The sequence below is a fragment of the Mustela lutreola genome, chromosome 1, assembly GCF_030435805.1.
Source record: "Mustela lutreola isolate mMusLut2 chromosome 1, mMusLut2.pri, whole genome shotgun sequence".
NCBI lineage: Eukaryota > Metazoa > Chordata > Mammalia > Carnivora > Mustelidae > Mustela > Mustela lutreola.
In genome coordinates this window covers 275,915,730-275,939,876 of record NC_081290.1, presented here as the reverse complement: position 1 = coordinate 275,939,876, position 24,147 = coordinate 275,915,730, and the positions used below count along the sequence as shown (strand labels likewise).

Genomic DNA, 24,147 nt, shown 5'->3' with positions numbered 1-24,147 from the left:
GAAGAACCACTAGCATGCCGTTCTTAGAATATACTCAGCATTCTTCAATATCTAGACCCATGTCTGGGAAACACTACATTTAGCTTCCTTCCCATTCAAGATCACAGACATTTAACCTTGTTTTATAGATCAAGCCAGACTTTACCTCCTTGTACAAAACTTTTGTCAGAGCACCATAGTCAAAATCTTTCTATGTCTTTCTCTAGTAGAGCCTAATAGAATGCTTGGTGTATCAAATTGTACATTAACGATTAGGTGAAAAACTGAATCTATTTTATATTACTGTACTCACCATCTTTACAGTTTTAGGTAGAAATAAATAACAGTTGTAAAAATTATAAAATATGAAGGGATCGATTAAGATTGTGCATGAGTGAATAACTGAAGGTGCCAGATATAAATGAATAATTGAGTTGCATTCCAGAATAATCAATGAAAAATTTGCACCATAAGCAGAATAATCAACACTGCCTATTCCTCTATAAATGGATGCCAGCATTCAAACTGATCATAGTGGCTGACATAAGTTCTGTGAAAATATATTCACTAGTGAAATGTGAAGTGGTACTTGTTAATATAAAAAGCTAAGACAGATGGGCTATTAGAAATGGCAGGTCAGGGTTAACTTATTCAGGAGTGATTCCTTACAGGCTGTCCTCTTGCAGTGTTATATGGAAATCAGCTACAGATCAATGTGAAAACAGTAAAGGAAAGTGCTGAGGTGAGGAAGCAGGGAAGTCACATGTCAAAATCTTCAACATCAGCAACTGGACTCCATTCCCCTGATTAAGCCAGGAAAAAAAGATGATGTTTCCTTAACCATAAAGCCTGAGCTAGTAGATTAGGCTCCTGCCTTATTTATTGTATTTTCACTTATGAGGTTTGGACCAGAGGTTCTTGATCTTCAACAAGTCACGAGGATGCTGATGTTTCCCGACATATAAGTGTTGAGCTGACATCTTTGGGTGGTCATTATTCTGTGTACCTTCCCCGCCCAGATGGTCATTGGAAAATGTTTCTAAGCAAAATTACCCAGTTTTACACTGTAGCCACAGATTTTAGCCTTGTTTATATTGTTTATTTTCATGATGGTGATAACAGCTATGGGCTGCTTGACTCACAGGACATCTTACTTACTATAAGACTAATCTCTTTATGTGGACAAGTGTCCACCCCTGTCAGCCACATGTGAACATGTTCTGTACTCTAGGACTTGTCGCTTAACTATCCTTATGTTTCCATACTTCTTCTATGACCTACAATTTCAACACCACACTTTAGCCTTGTTAAGGAGCGGTGCTTCTTAGGTTTCTAAGAAATGAAAAAGATCTAACTATAACCTCGGTGGTGGTCTTTTTATTAGATGAAGTAAGTGAGCTGATGAAAACAACTGAAGTCTGCCTGTTATGCTATACCATATAATCAAGAAGACCACCCAGTTTTTGTGGGGGGCAAGTGATTTAGCCTAGAATGCTTGGCCTGGAAAATTTGATACTTCAGAATTATTCTGTTAAGCAGCCAAGGAGGTATATGCATCCTGGTTCATGACTTGTGTTGCATATATATCAACATCAGCAGCCTTCTGGATTGGGAAAAACCCAGATGGTTGTCTAAAGTGTACATCACCATCCTTGGACATCTTCTCTTGGAGGAATCTTAGATGGGTTGGTTCCTGGTTTAGTAAAAGACATCAAGTGTCACTACACCGTTTTTTGCTATGTTCACAATCCTAAATCCTAAATACGTGCTCCTGCAGCAATGTCAGGGATCATGTCAACAGCACTTTTTAGTGGAAATGGAAAGGATCACTGACATAGTGTGGTAGAAATCATGGAAGACACCACCTTGGAATAGGAAAGAAAGAATTAGGTGAAGGGCCAATTTGTTCAAAACATTCTTTGCTGGCTATGAAAAGTATATAGGGTTGAGAAGTTAAGAAAATCAATTATGATACAATGCTGTGATGGGCCAAAGATGGCTGTAAATTCATGGACACACCTCCCCTGGAATCTGGGAGAACCTTCCTGACTTACTTCTTTTTTTTTTTTTTCCCAAAGATTTTATTTATTTGAGAGAGAGAGCATGTAAGGGGTGAGGGGCAGAGGGAGAAGCTGGCTCCCTGATGAGCAGAGGGCCTGATGTGGGACTTGATCCTGGGGCTCCAGGATCATGACCTGAGCTGAAGGCAGTTGCTTAAACAACTGAGCCACCCAGGTGCCCCCCTGACTTACTTCTTAACAGAAGACAAAAAGAGTGATGTTCTGGAACTTCTGAGGCTAGCACATGAGAAGCTAGTAGCATCTGCCTTAGGCTTTTGGAACACTTGCTCTTGGATTATCCTAAGACCATTTATTGAAGAGAATACTTGGAAAGACCAGAACAAGATGTCCTAAGACTGCATGGAAAAGAGATGCCTTGCCAATGTCCAGCTATTCCAATTCCAGCTATTAAGGTGACCCCAAATGAGACATCAGGCATTGGGGAGCAAGGAGACTATCCTTATCTACCTCTTCCCACATGATAGATTCCTGAGCAAAATGAATGGTGGTTGTTTTTAGCCACTAGAGCAATATACAACCAGAACAAATGCTGACAGGGCAATTCAGGTCACATATTCTGACATTATTTCTATAGCTACACCTGAAAGATTTGGACTTCAGCTCTGGCTCACCCTGATGTGTGGTAGTGTCCCTTTGTGGAAATACAAGGACTTCATCTTCTTGCATGGTCTCAATTATAAGGCTTGTTTTTCAGCCTCAAAATCAAGCCTTAGAAACTGGTGCTTCCCCAGCTAGTGAATTTTGAGTTTGTAGGAAAGGGCTAAAACAGGGTTTGGCCATGACATATGGGTATTAGACCCTGTCCTCTGATGGGAAGAAGGAGAGATTGTTGCCTCCCTAAGGATACACGTTAAAAGCCACATGTCCTGCTTCTCAAATAATGATGGCTGATCCAGCCAGATTATCATACATTATCTCAAAATGGGATAAACGCTGATGAGAACAGTATACTTGATGTTGCTTCCATCTGTGAGGAGGGATGCCACCAGGAGGTGGTGCCAAGAAAAAAAGAAATTCTCCTTTAGTTTGTTCAAGAACACATAAAACAGAAATTATTTTTATGAAGCATAAAATCTTCTACCTTCTTATAGGAGAAAAATGATAAGTTATGATAAAATCCTGCTTTTTATAAACAATGATGTCTATGTTTATATAACAATGCAATGGGGCATATACATACTTAATTAAAGAACAAATAACAATGTATCATTTATAAATTATGGCATGTCTTCACCATGCTTAGCAGCTGACTAAGAAAAAGCATAGATTCTCAATTAATACTCACCCCCAGTCTCTATCAACTTGACATACATCTCATGTATTTCAGAAAAGTATTTTTTATTTATTTCTCAGACAAAAATTACTTACAGTTGTATTTTCTTTTAAGTGGACTCTGAGAAACAAACTGAAGGTTTTAGAAGGGAGAGGGTTAGGGGGATGGGTGAGCCTTGTGGTGGGTATTAAGGTGGGCACGTACTGCCTGGAGCACTTGATGTAATGCATAAACAATGAATTTTAGAACACTGAAAATAAAATAAAATTAAATTTAAAAATATATCTTTTAAATATGACCAACAATTGTTTTTGGTTTCATGTCACAGAAAAAATGGTATTTTTAAACTCCTGCCATGAAATTCACTCCAATGCTCAATGTAAAGGTAATAAATATGTAGAATTATCACATAGACTTTATTTCTGACCTGAAAAAAGATCTGCATTAAATATGCAGATATTATTACAGAAGGAACAATATTTTTAGGATTTTAACCTTGTATACTATTTTGCTTTCTTGAAACTGAAATGTAATATAGCTTCTCTGGTAACATCCTCTCTCTCTCAACATAAAAGCAGACAAATAAATCTCGTAAGATGTGATGACCAAAATACACCACTTTATTATAATTTTTCTCAACTATAGATCACTTCTTAATATATATTCATTCAGCTTTAAATTTATGTGCTTACTTTATTGAATTATGTGTTAATTTTCTGTGTTCATGAGTGGATCTTTGAAATAAATCAACATTAGGGAAATAATGCAGAAGAAGATAAAATCTCATCTGAGATGTTCTTTGCAAATTATTATTCTGATATATTCAGGCAGTGACCTCACTCTTATGTGTTTCACTTGCTTTATGGACAAAGAAATAGTCTTGACTAAGTACAGTGGTTCTCACTCAGGGGGTGATTTTGCCTCCAAAGAGAAATTTGGCAATGTTTGGATACATTTAGTTGTCCTACATTGGGAGAATGCTAATGACATATAGTGAATAGAAATCCAGGATGATTCTATACACCTTAAAATGTACAGTATAGGCCTCTCGTCCTCTTCAGTTAAGAAATATAGGCCCAAAATGTCAATAGGAACTCTAGGTTAGATAAACTCTTAACAATTAATAAACTCTTAATAATTAATAAAATCATTAAACTTTTAACAATTTTATAGTTTATGCATAGAGTTTAGTCAAAAAATGGGCAGAAGACATGAATAGACATGAATAGACAGGTTTCCAAAGAAGACATACAAATGGCCAACCGACACATGAAAAGATGCTCAGCATCAGCGGTCCTCAGGGAAATACAAATCAAAACTACAATGAGATACCACCTCACACTTTCAGAATGGCTAAAATCAACAATATAAGAAACAATAGGTGCTGACAAAGATGTAGAGAAAGGAGAACCCTCTTGCACTGTTGTTGAAAGTGCCAAATGGTGCAGCCACTTTGGAAAACAGCATAGAGGTTCCTCAAAAAGTTAAAAATAGAACTACCCTATGACCCAGCATTTGCACTACCAGGTATTTACCCAAAGAATACAAGAGCACCAACTCAAAGATATACATGTACCCCGATATTTATAGCTGCACTGTCAACAATAACAAACTATGGAAACAGCCCAAATATTCATCAACTGATGAATGGATAAAGAAGATGAGATATATATGTAATGGGATATACTCAGCCATAAAAAAGAATGAAATCTTAACTATTTGCAACAATGTGATGGAGCTAGAGTATTATGCTAAGTGAAATATATCAGTCAGAGAAAGACAAATACCATATGATTTCACTCATATGTGGAATTTATAATATAAAACAAATGAAGAAGAAGAAAAAAGAGAGAGAGAGAGAGAGAGAAGGAGGCAAACCAAGAAAGAGACTCTGAACTATAGGGAATAAATAGATGGTTACCAGACAGGAGATTGGCAGGGGGAGTAGGTTAAATAGGTGATGGGAATTAAGAAAGGCACTTACTGTGATGAGCACGGGGTGTCCTATGGAAGTGTTGGATCACTATATTGTACACTTTAAACTAATATTACACTGTATGTTAACTAACTAGAATTTAAACAAAAACTCAAAAAAATAAAATCAATGACAGCAGGAACAACAAAGCTAAATAAATTATAGTTTATTTATGTTAAACTAACTTATTTTAAAAAATGAAAACAGTCTCAGATTTAATAGGCCCTATTAAGGAAATTGATCATTGTTTTTATGCAACCTTATATCCATAACACAATGGACCGATGATGAGAACAAATCAATTCATTCCACAACACTCCCATCAATGAAGGGGAGGTGAACCATGAGAGACTATGGACTCTGAAAAACAATCTGAGGGTTCTGAAGGGGCGGTAGGTGGGAGGTTGGGGGAACCAGGTGATGGGTATTGGAAAGGGCATGGATTGCATGGAGCACTGGGTGTGGTGCAAAAATAATGAATACTGTTATGCTGAAAAAATAAAAAAAATTTAAAAAATAAAAAGGAAAAAATTTTAAAAAAAGGAAATCACACTAAAATTAAAAAGAAAACTTTGAACTAGCCCGTAAGTTTCAGAAACTATTAAAAAATAAGAACCAATTAATGGTATTGTACTGTGCACTTGGACAGTCTTCATAGTGGGACAGGTGTTTAACATGCTGAAGGTCACTAATTTAAATATTGAGCTCTACATTTTTGTTTTTTGGTTTTTTTTTTCTTTTCCTTCTTTTTTGTTTTGTTTTGTTTTTCTTTTTTGCTTTCTGACAACATCTCAGAATGTTTGGAATGCTTCACAGATATTTTTGAAGTGCTTAATTTCTTCTGGGAATCAACTTTCCCTGTTTCTTAAAATCAAATAGTAATATACTAGTAGAAAAATAATGAACAATGATATACCATTACATTAAAACTGGCAGTATAAGCTTTACATGTATTCTAGGAGATTGGTACATATTTGATCACCTAATTCTCAAATCATACATATTCTAATAGCTTTATAAATATTAGTTCATTTAATCCTCAAAGCAACCCATGGCAATGGGCAATATCTTATCATTGACTTATTTCCATTTATAGGGTTACAACCAGTATAAACTAATCCAGTCATTCATATTTTCAGGGTTACCAGAAAATGCAGAATATTATATATTCACATGTACACAATTTATTCTTTCACCTTTGTCAAGATAAAACAACGGAAATGGAGACTGAAGGAGCAAAATCAACCGCAGAAAATGTCTGATAATTTAATCATCAAAAGTGATCCCAGAGCAAGGAGTGTCTACATTTCAATTGGTTTGCATTGTCAATTTGCCGAATAAAATAATTAGAACAATTGTTCACCTCTTCTTGAAGACAGGGACTCAAAGAGTAACTCAGTAACATATGGCCAAATAATTAGTAATATATACAGCTTATAATCTTGATGGTCTCCACAAACTTTTTTGGTTTTCATATGTACCCACTATGAATGGAACACTAGAGGATCTCTTACACTAATCAATCTAGCCCAAAGACAATCAGAGTCTTATAACTTCACACTGTCCTAATATTAAAAGGACCATTGCTATGTGACTTCTATCTGATTTTCTAAGAGCCAGTGAAACCATTGCTTATTATGAATGACATCAAATGTCCCTGATGAAGAATGTTCTGTGGGTGCAGAATCTAGACTGTTTCCCAAAGAAAGCTAAATTTACTCACTCATCTTTATATCACCTATTTATTCCAGCCTTTCATCCTTTAAACACACATGTAATGAGAATGTGCTGTGTATGGGATTTGGGATAATAAATCAAGAAAAATAGCCCCCGCTGCCAAGGAGCTTCTCATATGGGGCGGTTGACAGACAATTCAACATATATCTTTGATATAACATGATAAAGAACATAATGAGTCACAAAGTATTGCACAAAGTATTTAGTGAACACTAACTAGAAAGCAATTATTTTTATTGATTCTATTGCAAGTATCTTTCACAGAGTAGAATGATTTGGAGAGCCTATTTCTGAATGAGAGGGTGAAAATATTTTAACGTATTGGGGATGAAAGAGTTATCTTTAATTCTGAAAAATGATAACGGATTTCGAAGAGTTGACATACTAGGCATTCATGGCATGATGACAGTGGAAGGGCAAGCTCTATCTTGAATATTCTTAAATAATTTAAATTCTTATTCATTTAAAAGCCAGTTTCTTTCTAATAGCTTTTTGAGGGCATTCTTTACATCCTTGTTTCTGAAGCTGTAGATTATCGGGTTAAACATGGGAAAGACAACAGTATAAAACACGGCAACGACCTTGTCCGTGTCTAAGGAATAGCTGGTCGTGGGACGTAAGTACATAAACAGGAGCGTTCCGTAGAATAGCGTGACTGCTATGAAATGGGAAGTACAGGTGGAGAATGTTTTGCTCCTGCCCCCTGAGGACTTGATGCTCAAAACAGTGATAAGGATACAGGTGTAAGAGATACATATGACCACAAAAGTGCTCGTCTGAATGAAGCCACACAAGGCAAAGAGCAAAAGCTCATTGATATGGGTATCGGCACACGACAAAGCTAGGAGAGGTGGGATATCACAGAAAAAATGATTCACAATATTGGAGCCGCAAAATGGCAGCCTGAACATGAGGCACACATGTACCATCGCAGTCATGCTTCCACTGCAGTAGGCCAACACGATGGAGCAGACACAGACTCTCCTGGACATAAGTGTAGAATAGAGCAAGGGGTTACAGATGGCTGCATAACGGTCATATGCCATTGCTGCTAGAATAAGGCACTCGGCATCAGCAAAACAACCAAAGAAAAACATTTGTATGGCACAGCCATAAGGAGAGATGCTTTTCCGGGAGGCTAAGAAATTCACCAACATTTTAGGGGCGATTGCTGAAGAATAGCAGATGTCTAAAAAAGACAGGTTGCTGAGAAAAAAATACATGGGGGTGTGAAGACTTGAGTTGATATTAACTAGGATTATTAAACTCATATTTCCCACCAAAGTTAGTGTATAGACTATGAGAAATACCAAGAATAGTGTAACTCTGAGAGGGAGATAATCTGTGAATCCAACAAGGAGAAATTCAGTTGGCATGGTATAATTCGTCTCCAACATCTTGGTTTTCTTGTTTTTCTTGTCCAAAACAGACGCTATCAGAATACGTGAGTTGACTTGAGTGATGTATGAAGCGAGAATATCTTTATTCTCCTTTTTAAGGAAGCCAATAGAAGGATAATATAATCACAGCTATGACATTTTCTGTGATCTATTTGGTTTGTTTACTTTTCTTATCATTTTCTTTAAAGGAGGTAGTTAAACGTCTTCGTTGGTACCAGGGGATGTTATTCTGAGTTGGTGTTCGGAGGAGCAGTCACTCTCTAAAATCTGGGCTCTTTAAGAAATGAAATCAGTTCCTTTCAAGCTAAAAGGAAAAGAATATGGCTTGGTCGATAAGATGTAGTAGAATTGTGAAAATTGGCAAAATCCTTAAAGCAAAGCTTTATTTTTTCCTCTTAAAATCACATTCTTTCATATAAAAGAGAGTTGGGAAAAATTGTAGGAAAAAAGTGCCTGCGGGTAAGCTAGCTAATTCTACAGAAGAGTAACTGTGATCCTGAGAAGTAGTTAACATAACAGTTAAGACACAGTAGTTACTGTAAGAGATGACTGGGTTCAAATCTCAGATTTGCTACTTATGGGTTGTGTGAGCTTGATAAAGTTATTTAACTGCTCTGTGATGGCTAGATGAATAAATGAGTAGATATTTGTAAAACATTTGTGTTACTGGCATATAATAAACACTAATATGAGCATGTATTAAATATAAATAATTAAAACAAATATATTGACCTTTTTGTTTCTTTTTAATTGCTTGCTTGATACTGAATTTTATTTATTTATTTATTTTATTTATAAATTAACTCCACACTGGGCATGGAGCCCAATGCAGCGCTTGAACTGACCACCTTAAGATCAAGACCTGAACTGAAATCAGGATTTGGAAGCTTGACTGACTGAGCCACCCAGGCACCCCCTTAATTAATTTTTAATAAAATATTCAAGTGTCTCAAAATCCATCTTATCTTTTCATCCTGGATATATGATCTGTGCTCTTTTATAGAGAAAAGCCAGCGTGTGTGTGTGTGTGTGTGTGTGTGTGTGTGTGTGTGTCTGTGTGTGTTCTATGCAAATATATTGTTTGGAAGTAGTAACTCTTTTACACTTGTCCTATATTATTGCCTTGTCTCCCTGGGTTTATGTCTCTATCTCAACTCTGAGGTAAGACAACCTCTCATGTGAGGTCCTTGAAACATAAACTGTCTTGAAGAACAACTGTAACTCTGCTCTTATTAGTGGGCTTCTAAACTAGCTATATAAGAAATACCCTGAAGGAAATTATTTGAGGGGAAAAAAGATAGGATGAGTGCAAAGAGAAAATAAATTATGGCATGATGGAATATATTCAACAAGCAGTTAAGGTTTAGCAATACTAGAGTAACATTACAGTGAGCAATAAGGCAAATGAATAACGGAGGTCTATTCTGTCTACCATGCTGGTTAAGCTCAGAATTGATGCCCCCCACCCTTAAGTAAAATGGTCTGCAATCTTCTAGAGACACTGAGAAGAGAGGTCAGTCTTCTTTGGGAACCAGATCTTAAAGAGGAAGTAGTAAGGTGAGGGTCTGAAACTATGGTGAAGCAATCCGAATTCCTAAAATAAAAAAGAAAAAATGTTTACGTGGCTATGCTGTGCAAACGTCATTTGTAAGATTTATATAATATTCACATTCTCACTTAAATCTGTTTTTTCTTTTTTCTCTGAAGTTGTGGCTAAAAAGCCAATGCAGAGATTAAAGTGGTTAGAGAATATATAATTAATTACTTGCTGTATAAACTTTAAATAAACAATCTATACAGATTCAGTGGTTAAAGAATCAATCCAATAATCACAAAAAGGTTTCTTCTATATGATTTTTGTCAAACTTCTAACTAAAGAATTCACATTAGAATCAGTCAGGGATGTCTGGGTGGCTCAGTCGGTTGAGCAACTGCCTTCAGCTCAGGTCATGTTCCTGAGGTCCCGGGATCGAGTCCTGGATCAGGTTCCTTACTCATGGGTGGGGGCGCGGGCGCTGCTTCTCCCTCTATCTCTGCCTGCCACTTTGCCTTCTTGTGCTTGCTCTCTCTGACAACTAAGTAAAAAACTGAATAATCTTAAAAAAAAAAGAGAGAATCAATTAAATAACAAAAATATACAAAATTCAGGAGATTTCATGCCATTGGTTCTCAACGATTGTATCGGATGAGCTCTCACTATTAGCATCAGTTTGATTAACGACAGTCTACACGGAGATCTCCAGATCATCACATTTGCCTGCTTATTGGGGCTCAAATTGCCATCACTGGTACAGAAGAGGCTGCAGCAAATTGAAAATAGAGTAAATGTCTGGATACCTGGGCTCTAATTTGGGTTCTTATACTACGAGTCATTCCAGCCTTAGGTCAACCTGTCCTTGTTTATAAAATCACACCTACTTTATTTATTGTATAGAATTGTCCTTTAGGACAAATGAGTCAGAACATTCAAGAGCTTCATGATTATATAGGAAACTTTCATCTTTGGAGATTAGTAATGGAAATTCTAAAGTCAGGCAAGTTTATTAAAATGTGTTTTATTTTCTTATTGACAACACCAAAACAAATGGCACTGTGCAGTGCTGGTTAAACACACAGGATTCAGAAGGAGGCAAAACTGATGTTAACCTCAGATGCAGCATCTACGTTTCCGTAAGGCATTCAAGTTCTGTATTCCTGAATGTCTTGGTTTTGTTTATTAGCATCAGAATATTCCATAAGGTTGAAAAAGTATGATTACACTGGATAATTCATAGCATCATTTACAGAACTTATTATATTATATATGCATAAAATGGATCCATAATTATCTATTATTACTCTTAAGGGCATTATGATTGTTAAATAATTCAATATCTGACTTCAAAGTCCTAAGTTTTCAGAACTGATGATTACAGCAACAAACACGAAGTAGTCATACTCTATGTGAACATACATATGTGCTCATGGTGAGAGAGATTTGCTTACTGATGAGGGTTACTTAAGCTTACTCAATTGATGAGGGTTACTTAAGCTTACTCAATTAATTAGACCATTGGTCTTACCCAAATTCCAAAATAGGCAACAGTTAGCTTTTGCCTCCTGGCAATAAGGGGCACAATGAATTAGACCGTGTTTTTGTTTTGGGGAAATGCCAGGGGTAAGGTTAGGTCAGACTTATACCTTCACCATTGGATTGAATCTTTAACCACCTCCATTCACTCCTCCAGCCCACACATCTACACACAAACTAAGAAAACACCACAGAGACTCCGTGAACATACCTTGTAGCTAAGACAACATTATCTTTGTTCCATTGTTGCATTTACAGCAGTCATCTACCTTAGCACCATCTAGGATTTTGAATCAGGGAATTTCTTTTGTGTGAGAAGCTAACAACCTTTCTCTCCAAATTTTACAAATGAGTCTTATGATGGATGACTATTTATCTTCTTGGCGGTGACAAGTGGGACATGACCCCAAGATAATTCCCAACCCCAGGAGGACTTTGAATAGGCAACTACTTCCTTTCTTGTGGTGTGGCTTGAATGGTTTACTTTAAATGAGAAAGATGAAAAATGGTAACAGAATGGACTGTAATGTAGCTCGTTATAGCAAAACACATGTCTCCATCACTGGGAGATGTTTGATTAAAAAACAACAACAAAAATATTTTAGTAAAATCAAAATATTAAAAAATGTGCTTTCTCCTGTAAATGCTATGATTTCTATCAGATACTGAAAGACGTTTCAAAGCATTAGTCATATGAGGCGATTCGAAACTACAATCTCAATGCTATTAACACCCTGATTTGTGTTTGGTTTTCGGTTTTCTAGGTGAGTACAAGGAACTATGACTTGAATGATAAGCTGCAGGAGTGAGAGCTTATATCTCAGGCAACCTCAGTTTGAATGTTAGTTTTGCCATGTCACAATTGTAAGACATTAAGCTGCTTACTTAACCTGATTTTTGTTAATTTTTAAATTGTGAATAATAATTGCCCATCCCATCAAATTCTTGTGGAGATTGGGATCATGTGCATAAAACCTAGCCTCTTGTGAAGAAGGTTGTATTCATTTAACAACTGTTAGCTTTCTTTAACAATTATAACAGCATTTGCAGCAGCATTGATAAGTACTTAAATTTCTGATTCTGGATTTTAACTTGTTGACATTGGTATAGAGTCTGTCCTTAAGACTCTAAAGGTAGATAGAATGGAGAATGGATAAGTCTTGTATGCCAGATATTGTAAATAACTGCTTTTTTTCTATCTAATGGGAAAATTAAAATCATTTTTATTGCTACTAGAGGGTTTCTTATTTAATAGACAAAAGATCAGTGTATTTAGAAAAAAAAAGCCTCTTTTACAATCAAAACAACAAGTGTGTGAAGAATTAAGAGCTAGAAAAATACAGCTTGAAAATTTCTGAGAGGGGGTGCCTGGATGGCTCAGTTGTTTAAGCATTGCCTTCAGCTCATGATCCAAGGGGCCTGGGATGGAGCCCTACACTGGGTTCCTTGCTCAGCAGGGATCCTGCTTCTCCCTCTGCCTACTGCTCCCCCTGCTTGTGCTCTCTCTCTCTGACAAATAAATAAATCTTTAAATAATTCAGAGAGAGAAGGTACCTTTCTCCCTCCCCCCATTTCATTTAATAAACCTAAGCATCTTGTGAAAAAAAAAATAGAAAAATAATTTAAAAAACAGTAAACTCTTAGTTGTATTTTAAAAGATACGATTATAAGTTGGTGCAGCCACTTTGGGAAAACAGTATAGAGATTCCTCAAAAAATTTAAAATAGAGCTACCCTATGACCCTACCCAGGTCATAATACCCTATGACCCTGCAATTGCATTACTGAGTACCTCAAGGATACAGATGTAGTCAAAAGAAGGGCCATGTGTACCCCAATGTTCATAGCAGCAATGTCCACAATAGCCAAACAGTGGAAAGAGCCAAGATGCCCTTCAACAGATGAATGGATAAAGAAGATATGGTCCATATATGCAACGGAATATTACACAGCCATCAGAAAGGATGCATATCCAACTTTTGTATCAACATGGATGGAGCTGGAGGAGATTATGCTGAGTAAAATAAGTCAACCAGAAAAAGTAAATTATCATATGGTTTCACTTACTGTGGAGCATAAGGAATAACATGGAGGACATTAAGAGAAGGAAAGGACAAGTGAATTGGGAGAATCAGAGGGGGAGACGAAGCATGAGAGATTGGACTCTGAGAAACAAACTGAGGGTTTTGGAGCAGAGAGGTGTGAAGGGATGGGTGAGCCTGGTGGTGGGTATTAAGGAGGGCACGGATTGCATGCAGCACTGGGTATGGTGTATAAACAGTGAATCTTGGAACACTGAAAAAATAAAATTAAATTTAAAAAAAGATGTGATTATAAAGAAAATCTCCCTTTCTATAAGGAGTGTATGTTTGTTATTAAAACACAAAGGTGGAGCACCTGGGTAGCTCAGTTGGTTAAGCATCTGCCTTCAGCTCAGGTCATGATCTCCTGGTCCTGGAATCCAGCCCTGCATGAGGCTTCCTGCTCAGTGGGGAGTGTGCTTCTCTCTCTTCCTCTGCCCATTCCCATTGCTCATTCTCTCTCTCTCTCTCTCTTTCATAAATAAAATCTTAACAAACAAAAAACCCAAAAATATAGCCTTCACTTCATTTTTTAAAAATTTTAAAAGATCTTATTTATTATTCATGAGAGGCAAAGGGAGAAGCAGGCTCCCCACTGAGCAGGGCACTTGATTCAGGACTTGATCCCAGGATCCTGGGATCCTGACCGGAGCCAAAGGCAAATGCTTCACCGTCTGAGCTACCCCTTTAAAGAGTACTCTTCTGTTTACAAACAGTGATATGGAGACAAATAACAGTAAAACAGCTCTGCTTATTAAAAGGATAAAATAGATTGGCTAACTCCTTGGAAGTATAAGGAAGTTGGAGGACGAGTTGAGAAACTTGGCAGGAACCAAAGGAAATAGAGGAGTGAGGGTAGCACCATAGGAACAGTCTGCTTCATTTCAGACAACTGCCAGCCCCTTCCACTGTCAGCTGCTGTGAATAATCCTCATCTTGCTTTACATTCAAAGGACTCAAAAGTTAGGAATGGAATTTTTGATTAGCCAAGAGTAGGGCACATATTCCAGCTTTAGTTTCTTGGGAGCTGGAGATGAACTCTCTCTCTCTCTCCTTAGCCCGTTATGGGGCTGGAAAGGCATTGTGGCATCCTGATTCTGTTCAACCATTACTCCATCCCTTAGAGGAAGTGTTGCTTTCCTGCACACCAGCCACTGAACCAGGGTAAGGAAGGGTTATTTGAGGAGTGTGTTATTAACTACACAACCCACACCAAAAAGCCCATCCCCGTATAACTTCTCTGAACCTCCCGTTTGCTACCAATCATATTCCTTCATGCTCCTGATTGGCCAAACTGAAATAGATTTCTTCTATGAGCAACATAGTTAAAAATGTTTATTTCTGGAACCTCTACTTAATGGATAAATTATCCAATATTCTCCAATATTCTTCAGGAATTCCTTAGCCTGGGGTAATAATAGCATGGCAATGTATTTTTTGCAGTAATCACTACAATCTGTAGAGCCTGCCAGCAACCAGGCTTAGTTTTGTTGTTGTTGTTGTTGTTTTTGTTTGCTTTGTTTGAACTTTTCCATTAATTAGCCATAGAGAAGTCCCTTGGTGCCATGCTAGGCTGTGAAAGTAAGTGAGGGTCTCCTGAAAATTATTTGGACCCTTAGGATTTGTTCAGGCCCAGCTACATGAATGAGAATTCTACGACATAATGTTCTTCATGGGATACCTAACTTTATCAATCAGAGAGCTTATAACTCCGTGTTCATAATGGAAAATTTAGGACTCGTGATAACCTGGTGTCCTGTGGTCAGGTATTCTATCTCACCAGAACCCAGTAGCAAGATAATGCTTATTTTTCACAAGGAGAAAAGTAAAGTTGCTGAAGCAAAAAGCAAAGCAAAACAAAACAAAACAAAACAAAAAAAACAACAAAAACAAAAACCCACATTTGATCTTAAAATCTCTAAAGGCTTCTGCTACTGCACATAACTGCCTCTCGGGTTAAGCCTCTGCCTTCGGCTCAGGTCATGATTCCAGGGTCCTGGGATCCAGTCCCTCGTCTGGCTCTCTGCTCAGCAGGGAGCCTGCTTCCCTCTCACTCTCTCTCCCTGCCTCTTCGCCTACTTGTGATCTCTCTCTATCAAATAAACTTAAAAAAAAAAAGTATGCTTCCATTTAGGAAAGGTATGATCTTGTCATTTATAAGAAATAAGAAATGTTTTTGTCCCAGTTTCTAGCACAAGGCTTCTATAACCCTTCGAATTTTTCTAAGTTTTGAGAGCAATGAAGATGTCTTCTGCTATGGTACTGATGAGTTGACCCTTGGAATGTCCCTATGTCATCTAAGTTTGGGAAGGGGAAGGGAGAATACTGGAGGTTAAGTCCATTGACAGTAGCCAGTGATTTCATCAGCTGTGCCTATGTAATAAAGCTTCCATAAAAACTGAAAGGTATGGGATTTGGGAAGCTTCCAGATTGGTGCACTTGGAGATTCAGGGAAAATGATGTCCTCTGAGAAGGCATGGTGGTGTCATACCCTTTCCCCATACTTTGCCTTATGCATCACTTCCATCTGAGTATTCCTGAGTTATGTCCTTTTATAAGAAACTAGTAATCCAGTAAGGGAAATGTGTCTCTGAGTTCTATGAGCCACTGTAGCAGTTCAAGAAAACTCAAGGAGGGGATACTGGGAACCTCTGATTTATAGTCATTTCAGGCAAATGTATAGGTGACAACCTGGACTTGTGAGGGGCATCTAAAGTGGGTGGGAAATTTATAGGATGCAGACCTTAAATTATAATCCAAGGAGGGGGTCAGTGGAAGCTCCAATCAATAGCCAGTCTTTCAGAAACATGGGTAACAACCCAGGCTTATGATTGGCATTTGAGGATGGGGACAGTCTTACAGGACTGAGTCCTTAACCGGTGGAATCTGATGCTCTCTCCAAGTGGATAGTATCAGAGTTGAAATAAACTGTAGGATATCTTGTTATACCCTGTTGGTGTCCAGAGCATTGCTTGCTTGTGTATGGGGGAATCCCCTCTTCATACATTGGTAGTTGAGTGCAGAACCCAAAATGGAAGATTCCCTAAATCAACATTCCCTAAATGTCTGGACCCACAGAAACAAGGTTTCTAGATTGCTGATATTTGCATATGTCATATAACATTCTGGTCTTCAGTATTGTGAATAGTTGTACATTTTCATGGGATAGTGAGAGGCAGACTAATTTTTATTTTTCAAGAACCTGAGATTTACACATTTAGAGACAAAATGTTTAAAAGTTCTTTGTTTTCCCTGTCAAAAAAAACAAAGCAATTCAGGATGTTTGTTTTTCCTGTGTGGGCTAGGGAAGTAGATAAAGCATTATATCACTGAAAAGCTACATATAGGGTATCATGGACTGTGCTGTAGGATTACCATATTAGGAATAGCAGTTATAAGTGGAAGTAATCCATGGGTGCCTGGGTGGCTCAGTGGGGTTAAGCCTCTGCCTTCGGCTCAGGTCATGATCTCAGGGTCCTGGGATCGAGTCCCGCATCGGGCTCTCTGCTGGGCAGGGAGCCTGCTTCCTCCTCCTCTCTCTCTCTCTCTGCCTGCCTCTCTGCCTACTTGTGATCTCTGTCTGTCAAATAAATAAATAAAATCTTAAAAAAAAAAAAGTAGAAGTAATCCACTGATTATACTCATAAAGAATAATTAACTAATATTTAGAAAATACATTCATTTTCTATCCTGGCAAAACTAAAAAGCCAAATTACAATTTTCTAAGAATTACTGTCACCGTTTTTCATGTTGGAACTGTGCAGTAATAGGCCAATTCAGTCAGCCTTGATTGCGTGAACTCTGTGTATTCCAAAGGTCTTCAAAGATTGATATTTGACCCTGGGAGATAACTTCTGAAACCTTGGAATATCCTACCTTTTAAGAGCATCTTTGTATTCTAGAGTCCCATACCAGTTTAAGCTAATGATGTGATTTGAGATAAATGCCTGTTTTCATACATCTGGGGTTTCCCGGAACATACTCTGGGCTAGGTTGGATCAGTTTGAATTCTGTGGTGGAGAAGCTGGAGAGTGTGTAGCTAAGGGCAGTTATGGGGCTCTCCAAACCTATATCCTGCCGTCCAATAAAACCCTCTACATTGGTGCACCTGGGTGGCTCAGTCAGTTAAGCATCTGACTTTGGATCTCAGCTTAGATCTTGCTGTCAGAGTCGTGAGTTCAAGCCCCATGTTGGGCTCAATGCTGGGTGTGGAGCCTACTTAAAAAAAAAAAAAAAAAATCCTGTACACTAAAATATGTTTAAGCTTTTCTGGTTGACAAAATTCATGAGTCGTTAGGCAACACTGCCCAGAGAACCAAACGCTGTCTGTGTGACCTCACCAGGGCTGGGCAAGTGGAAGCTATGCCTGGTTTCTACTGGACACTGCCCTATACACATTTCTCTTTTGCCAATTTTAATCTAACTCTGTAGCTGTAATAAACCATAACCATAACAGTGATTCGGAGTTTTGTACGCAAATCACCAATCCTGCTGGTAGTCTCAGGCACCTAGGACATAAGTATTAAATTCAAAAATTTTCCTTAAGTAATTTTCTTTTTTCCTTTTAATTAAGATTTCAAACATATTTATTCTTTAGTACATAAAATGTGAAATTTAACTTATTCCAAAACTATAAAATAGATATTAGAAAACCAAATTAAATGAATATGGATAAACTCACCTCCCAAGTTAAATAAAAATGAAAGACTTTGAGTATTGCCCAAATTGAAAATTCTCTGTGATCATACCTATTATCCTGATTCCTTGACAGTGACAACTGACACTCTTCTGTACTTTTCATTCCTTAGCTACTTTAAAAAAATCAATTCATCCATGCTTTTACATATATTTTTCATACATCTATGTTTATTTGCTTTTGAATATTACAAATGAGATGGCATTCAGTTTGTCCTTTATACTGTTTGCTTTTCCTCAATATTATCTTTCTAACCCTATCTTATGTTTAGGATTATTCCTTCACTCTTTAATTGTACAGTTTTGTAGTATTATTTTTCCTTACGGTCATAATTAAATTGTCTTTTACTTTCTATCATGACTAATGCTGCTGTGAACGCTACTCTACAGGTCACTTGGTGCACAGGTACAAGTCTGGCTACATCTTGAGATGTGGCATTGATGGGATACAAAGTATACCTATGTTCAGCTTTAAAATGTAACAAAATGATTTCTAAATTTCTTGCTTGTATTTAACTCTCAAAAAAAGCACATAATACCTTAAATTCCATATACTTACTAATATTGTTATGGTTAGTCATTTAACTTTTTTTTTTTTTTTTTTGGCTAACAGTGGGGGATCGAGCCCAGGACTCTAGGATCATGACCTGAACTGAAGGCAGATGCTTAATGTCTGAGCCACCCAGGTGCCCTGATATTTAAATTTTTATCACATCTAGAATTATTATTTTTTGCCTTTTGTATTAAGTAGGGATCTTTTTTTTTAATGCAGACAGTATATTTTCCTCACTTTTTTTTTTTTTTTTTTTTTTTTTTTTTAATATATACTCTTGAGGCACCTGGGTATCTCAGTCAGTTGAACACTGGAGATTTGGTTTCAGCTCAGGTCACGATCTCAGGGTCCTGAGTTCAAGCCTTGCATTGGGCTCCGTCCGTGTTCAGTGGCGAGTCTTCTTGAGGTTCTTTCTCCTTCTCTGTTCCTCCCCTCTCTCTCTCTCTTTCTCTCTCTCAAACATATAAATACATCTTTCATATATATATATTTTTTTTCTTTTCTCCCTTCATCCTTGGTGTAGTCTAACATATTAAATTTTCCTTTACATGTGGATCTGTTTCTGGATTCTGTTCTGATCATCAGCCTATGTGAAAATTTCTTCCTTGGTAAGTTTGCCATCATATAATGGCATTATATCTATTAGATCCCTCTTCAGGATTGACTTAATCTTTTAGTTTTGGGTTATTCAATAAGTATTTAAATTAGTTGCTACTTTTAGAATATTTTTGCAATTTTCTTTGGAATTGTGCTGTATTTAAAGATTAATTTTGTAAAACATATCTTTAAAATATAGAGCCATCTTTGTAAACATGGTGACACTATTACTATTTATTTAAAATCTTTTAATAATGTGTTATAATTTTCTTTACGGATGTTTTGAGTTACCTATTGTTGGGTTATTTTTTTCTAAGGACCTTTAATAATGTTAGACTTAAAAAATTACATTAAATTTTTTCTTCAGGGATAAGAATATACAACTCATTTTCAGATCAGATATGGATCCTAAATTTAGCAACTCAGACAAATGTTTTTATTAATCTTCATAATTTGTTATTTTACTCTTTTCTGTGAAACTATTCCACATACCTTTTATATTTTTTTCGGCTAACCATACCTTCTATTGAATTGTTACCTGAAATTGACAACATTGAACATCATTGTCTTTTATTTTTAATTTTAAAGTAATATCACTAAATTTGTTTACTGGATTTGATCATAGGTTGTTAATTTAATCAGTTAACTTTTGGTCTTAATTAAAATTATGTCTGAGCTTCCAAATGCAATTTGCCTGGCTTGTCTTGCATCATTATTAACATAAAGGAAGATGTAAAAACAACAACAAAAACAATGAAACCTTTGCAATGACAGAACTTTTGGAACAAAAATTCAAACAACTAAGTCTTGAAAATTGCAAAAGAAGACATGTCATTAAAGGTGATTGTCCACTATTTTTGAAAGCATTGCCATTTCAGGTTTTTAAGCCACAGATTTACAGTGCTGAACCTACTCTCTTCTGAGATGGATCGACCATTCAAAGCAAATGCCCTATAGATCTCATCAACAATAACCTTTGGTGCACTTTTTAGCTTAAATTAAAAAAAATGTACAGTTCAATTATTACTGAAGGGATAATTAGCATGGTGATGATTATCTTGAGAGAAAAATAATCACTGTATGATAAGGAAACGTAGATTCCTTGCCAACTGTTTTTACTTTATTGTAATAAATCCCTTTGAAAATTGTGAATTATTACCTTTTGCATTGGGGAAAATATAAGGGTCACCATCAGAATACTTCCTAATTATGTTATTTCTTATTGAATCTCAAGAGAAATCAATAGACATTACAGTTACATAATGAATCAACATATTTTTCATTCTTCTAAGTAAATAAAATCCACAAATGCATTTCAGTGACAGAAATAAATAAATTAAAAACTTATTTTCCTACAATATCAATTCATAATTTATTACATGTATTTGCTTTATTAATTTGAATAAGGTTATTAGAATAAAATTTAGCATTTTGAGATTGATTCTTAGAAAAATTACATAGATAAAATTTTATAATCTAAGAAGTGATGAATTATGAATCTAATCATTTATAAGAAACAACTTAATTATTTTTAAATTTACAGTTTAAAATATAATCAAGTTTATTCACTGTTATTTATTTATCCACAAATATTTATTGATTAAATATTAAATAGGAAGCACAAATATATAAATAACAAGCTAATAAACTGTATTTAATAAAAAATAATATCAATTTTCTAAAAGATACATGAAAATACAAAGAGTCAAGCTACAAACTAGAAAAAATATTGATAAAGAGCATATATTTTAAAGGATTTGTATCCAGAATATACAAGGAATTCTTACATCTCAATGACAATAAACAAGAAAACCAAATAACAAGATAGGCAAGAGATTTTTATAGATATTTCATCAAAGAATAAATGAAGGCAAAAATAAACACATGAAAATTGAAAAATGTTCAAAATGGTCTCTAGATGGACTTAAAATCACAATGAGAAATACATCCATAACTATTAAAATAGCTAAAACTTTTAAAAAAAGGAAAAACAGAAAGAAAATGCCAAATGTTGATTATTTAAAGCAACAGAGTCTCGCCTGGATGGGTTTGTGGGATAGGCATCTGACTCTTGATTTCAGCTCAGGTCATGATCTTAGGGTTGTGAGATGAAGACCCCAAGTGCGGCCCAGCACTGGATGTGGACCTTGGTTAAGATTCTCTCTCCCTCCCCCTCTTGCTCTGCCCTTCTCCACTGATCCCACACAACCCCTATAAAGTAAAAAAGAAAAAAAAAAAAAAGAAGAAGAAACAGGAATTCTCAAAAATTGTTGGCAATAAAAAGCAACATGATAATTATGTTAAAGTTTGTGAGGTTTTTTAAAAGATTTTATTTATTTATTTGAGAAACAGACAGACAGAGATGGTGACAGAGATTGTAAGAAAGAGCACAAATGGAGAGGAGAGGGAGAAGCAGGCTCCCCGCTGAGCAGGAAGCCTGATTTGGGGCTCATCCCTGGACCCTGGAGTCATGACCTGATCCAAAGGCAAACACTTAACCGACTGAGATACCCAGGTGTCCCAAAGTTTGACAGTCTTTTATGCTGACTATAAGTCCCAACAATCTTACCCCTATTTACTCAAAATAAATAAAAACATAGAGGAACAGTATTTTTGTACATAATTGCTCTAAGTTGGAAGCCATCAACTAATGACATTATCTACAGAATGGACTACTACTTAGTAATATAAGGGGGGTGGGAATGGATAAAAAATAACATCCTTGAATCTCAAAAATTACAATGAGGAACAGAAACCAGATTCAAAATGCTGTACACTATGTTTGATTTGCAAACTGGCCCCCGACACAGATGACAAGGATAGAACTATGCAAGAGGCAGAACACTGCAGATTGGTGGCAGGTTTAAAAAACAAGGGAACTTGGGTATAGTACTTGTCTTGAGAGACAACAAAACAAGTAAACTGCTACACCTGCTCACCAGAATCTTAAAAGTTTATCTAGAGGCCTTACCTGGATTCAATCATGTTTTCAATTCAAGTGGTCTCAACATCAGTCTCAAGGCTACGTCCTTGAATTGGCTGCTAACATTGAAATAATGGGCAGAAGGTGCATTTCAAGGACAGGAGAGGGGTAGGGAGCGCCCAGTTGCCTAGGTTCAGCTCACAAGTCAACTGGAGGTCACATCCTTTCAATGTCCTCCTCCAGCAACTGTATTTGTATAAACACATGCAGCAACTGTGTGTGTTTAGATCACATCCTGAGAAGGGCAAAACATGACATAAACTGTATCAGTGGTTTCCCACTGGTTGTCAGAGGCTGGAGAAAGGGATAGGATTGCCCATAAGGGGAGGGAATTGTGGAATTTATTAAACTGGCAGTAGCCTTGAACCTGTCTTGATGGTGGTAGTGGTTGCAAGACTGTTTGTCACAACTCAACCAAACTGTGCACCTAAACACGGTGATAATTTACTGTAGGAAAACTGTGGCGCATCAAACCCAACTTTAAAAAACTGATAGCTTCCAACTCAATATTTTACCATTTTTAACCAAATTTTAAATTGAAAGATTTTTTAATTGTTGCAGTTTCGTCCTCAATGAAACTTTTTTCAAAATTTTTAATGATAATCCTCTGTTCAGTGAATCTAATCTCCTTTTTCAATCTTTGTTTTTATTTTGGTGTAAAAGTATTGATTTCTTCTTTGTTCGTAACATTCTCCTCTTCCCTTGTTTCCATGATGACTCACTATGCTGCATCCCCTCCTGGCTCACTTAATTAACATTTCAGGTTGTTTAATTACAAATATTTTGAAGTACTCCATTTCTTAAATTGTTAATTAGGTTTCATACATTTTAAACGAATATTATGTATTTTTTAGAGATCAATTAAGAGGTAGTTTTTAGTGGTATAAATGACATCCACACAAGTCAAGTTTTTAGGCAATATATTGCATGATGCTAAAAATCTTTTTTAGATGCAGGAGTACTCTGCCTGCTCTGATGATTGCAAGATTGTATTCACTGGAAGATACACGCACATATGTGTGCCCATGTATATATGTAAAATACGTGTGTGTGTATGTGTATATATATATATTTATAATCTTGTATACATATATATATATATATATTTATAATCTTCTAAGTGACTATGATAAAATGAGATGGGACAAGAAAGTTAGGTAGCTGTATATTATTTCTTTCTGTTGAAAATTGTCCTCAGGGGCGCCTGGGTGGCTCAGTGGGTTAAAGCCTCTGCCTTCAGCTCAGGTCATGATCCCGGGGTCTTGGGATCGAGCCCTGCATCGGGCTCTCTGCTCGGCAGAGAGCCTGCTTCTTCCTCTCTCTCTGCCTGCCTCTCTGCCTACTTGTGATCTCTGTCTTTCAAATAAATAAATAAAATCTTTATAAACCTGGTGATTCACAGACCTGTACCCCTGGGGATAAAAATATATGTTTATAAAAAATAAAAAAATTAATTAAAAAAAAAAAGATTTAAAAAAAAAAAAAGAAAATTGTCCTCAAATTGATTCTTCCACTTCTTAACAGTTTGTCTATTGAAACGTCATGTCATAGCTTGAAACCTCAGCTGTAAATTGTGTAAAATAATAATGTAATCTCCAAGCCTGGTGTGAAGGATTAATGGCGAATTTAAGCCAAAAATTTTAATATATTGTGACTTCCCTATAGAAATAGACTGTGTGTATGGATGCTCCGTGTGTGTGTGTGTGTGTGTGTTTCTTTTTTCC

General features: G+C 36.4%; 1 protein-coding gene across 1 annotated transcript; it reads right to left on the bottom strand.

Moving 5' to 3' along the window:
- Positions 1-7,500: 7,500 nt before the first annotated feature.
- LOC131810039 (olfactory receptor 5AS1) lies at positions 7,501-8,442 on the bottom strand. Its single transcript, XM_059137645.1, has one exon. It carries the CDS (start codon positions 8,440-8,442, stop codon positions 7,501-7,503), a length of 942 nt encoding a protein of 313 aa, XP_058993628.1.
- Positions 8,443-24,147: the final 15,705 nt, after the last annotated feature.

Excerpts from the sequence above, each read along its gene's own strand:
- LOC131810039 (XM_059137645.1), bottom strand. The coding sequence starts at position 8,442 with ATGTTGGAGACGAATTATACCATGCCAACTGAATTTCTCCTTGTTGGA.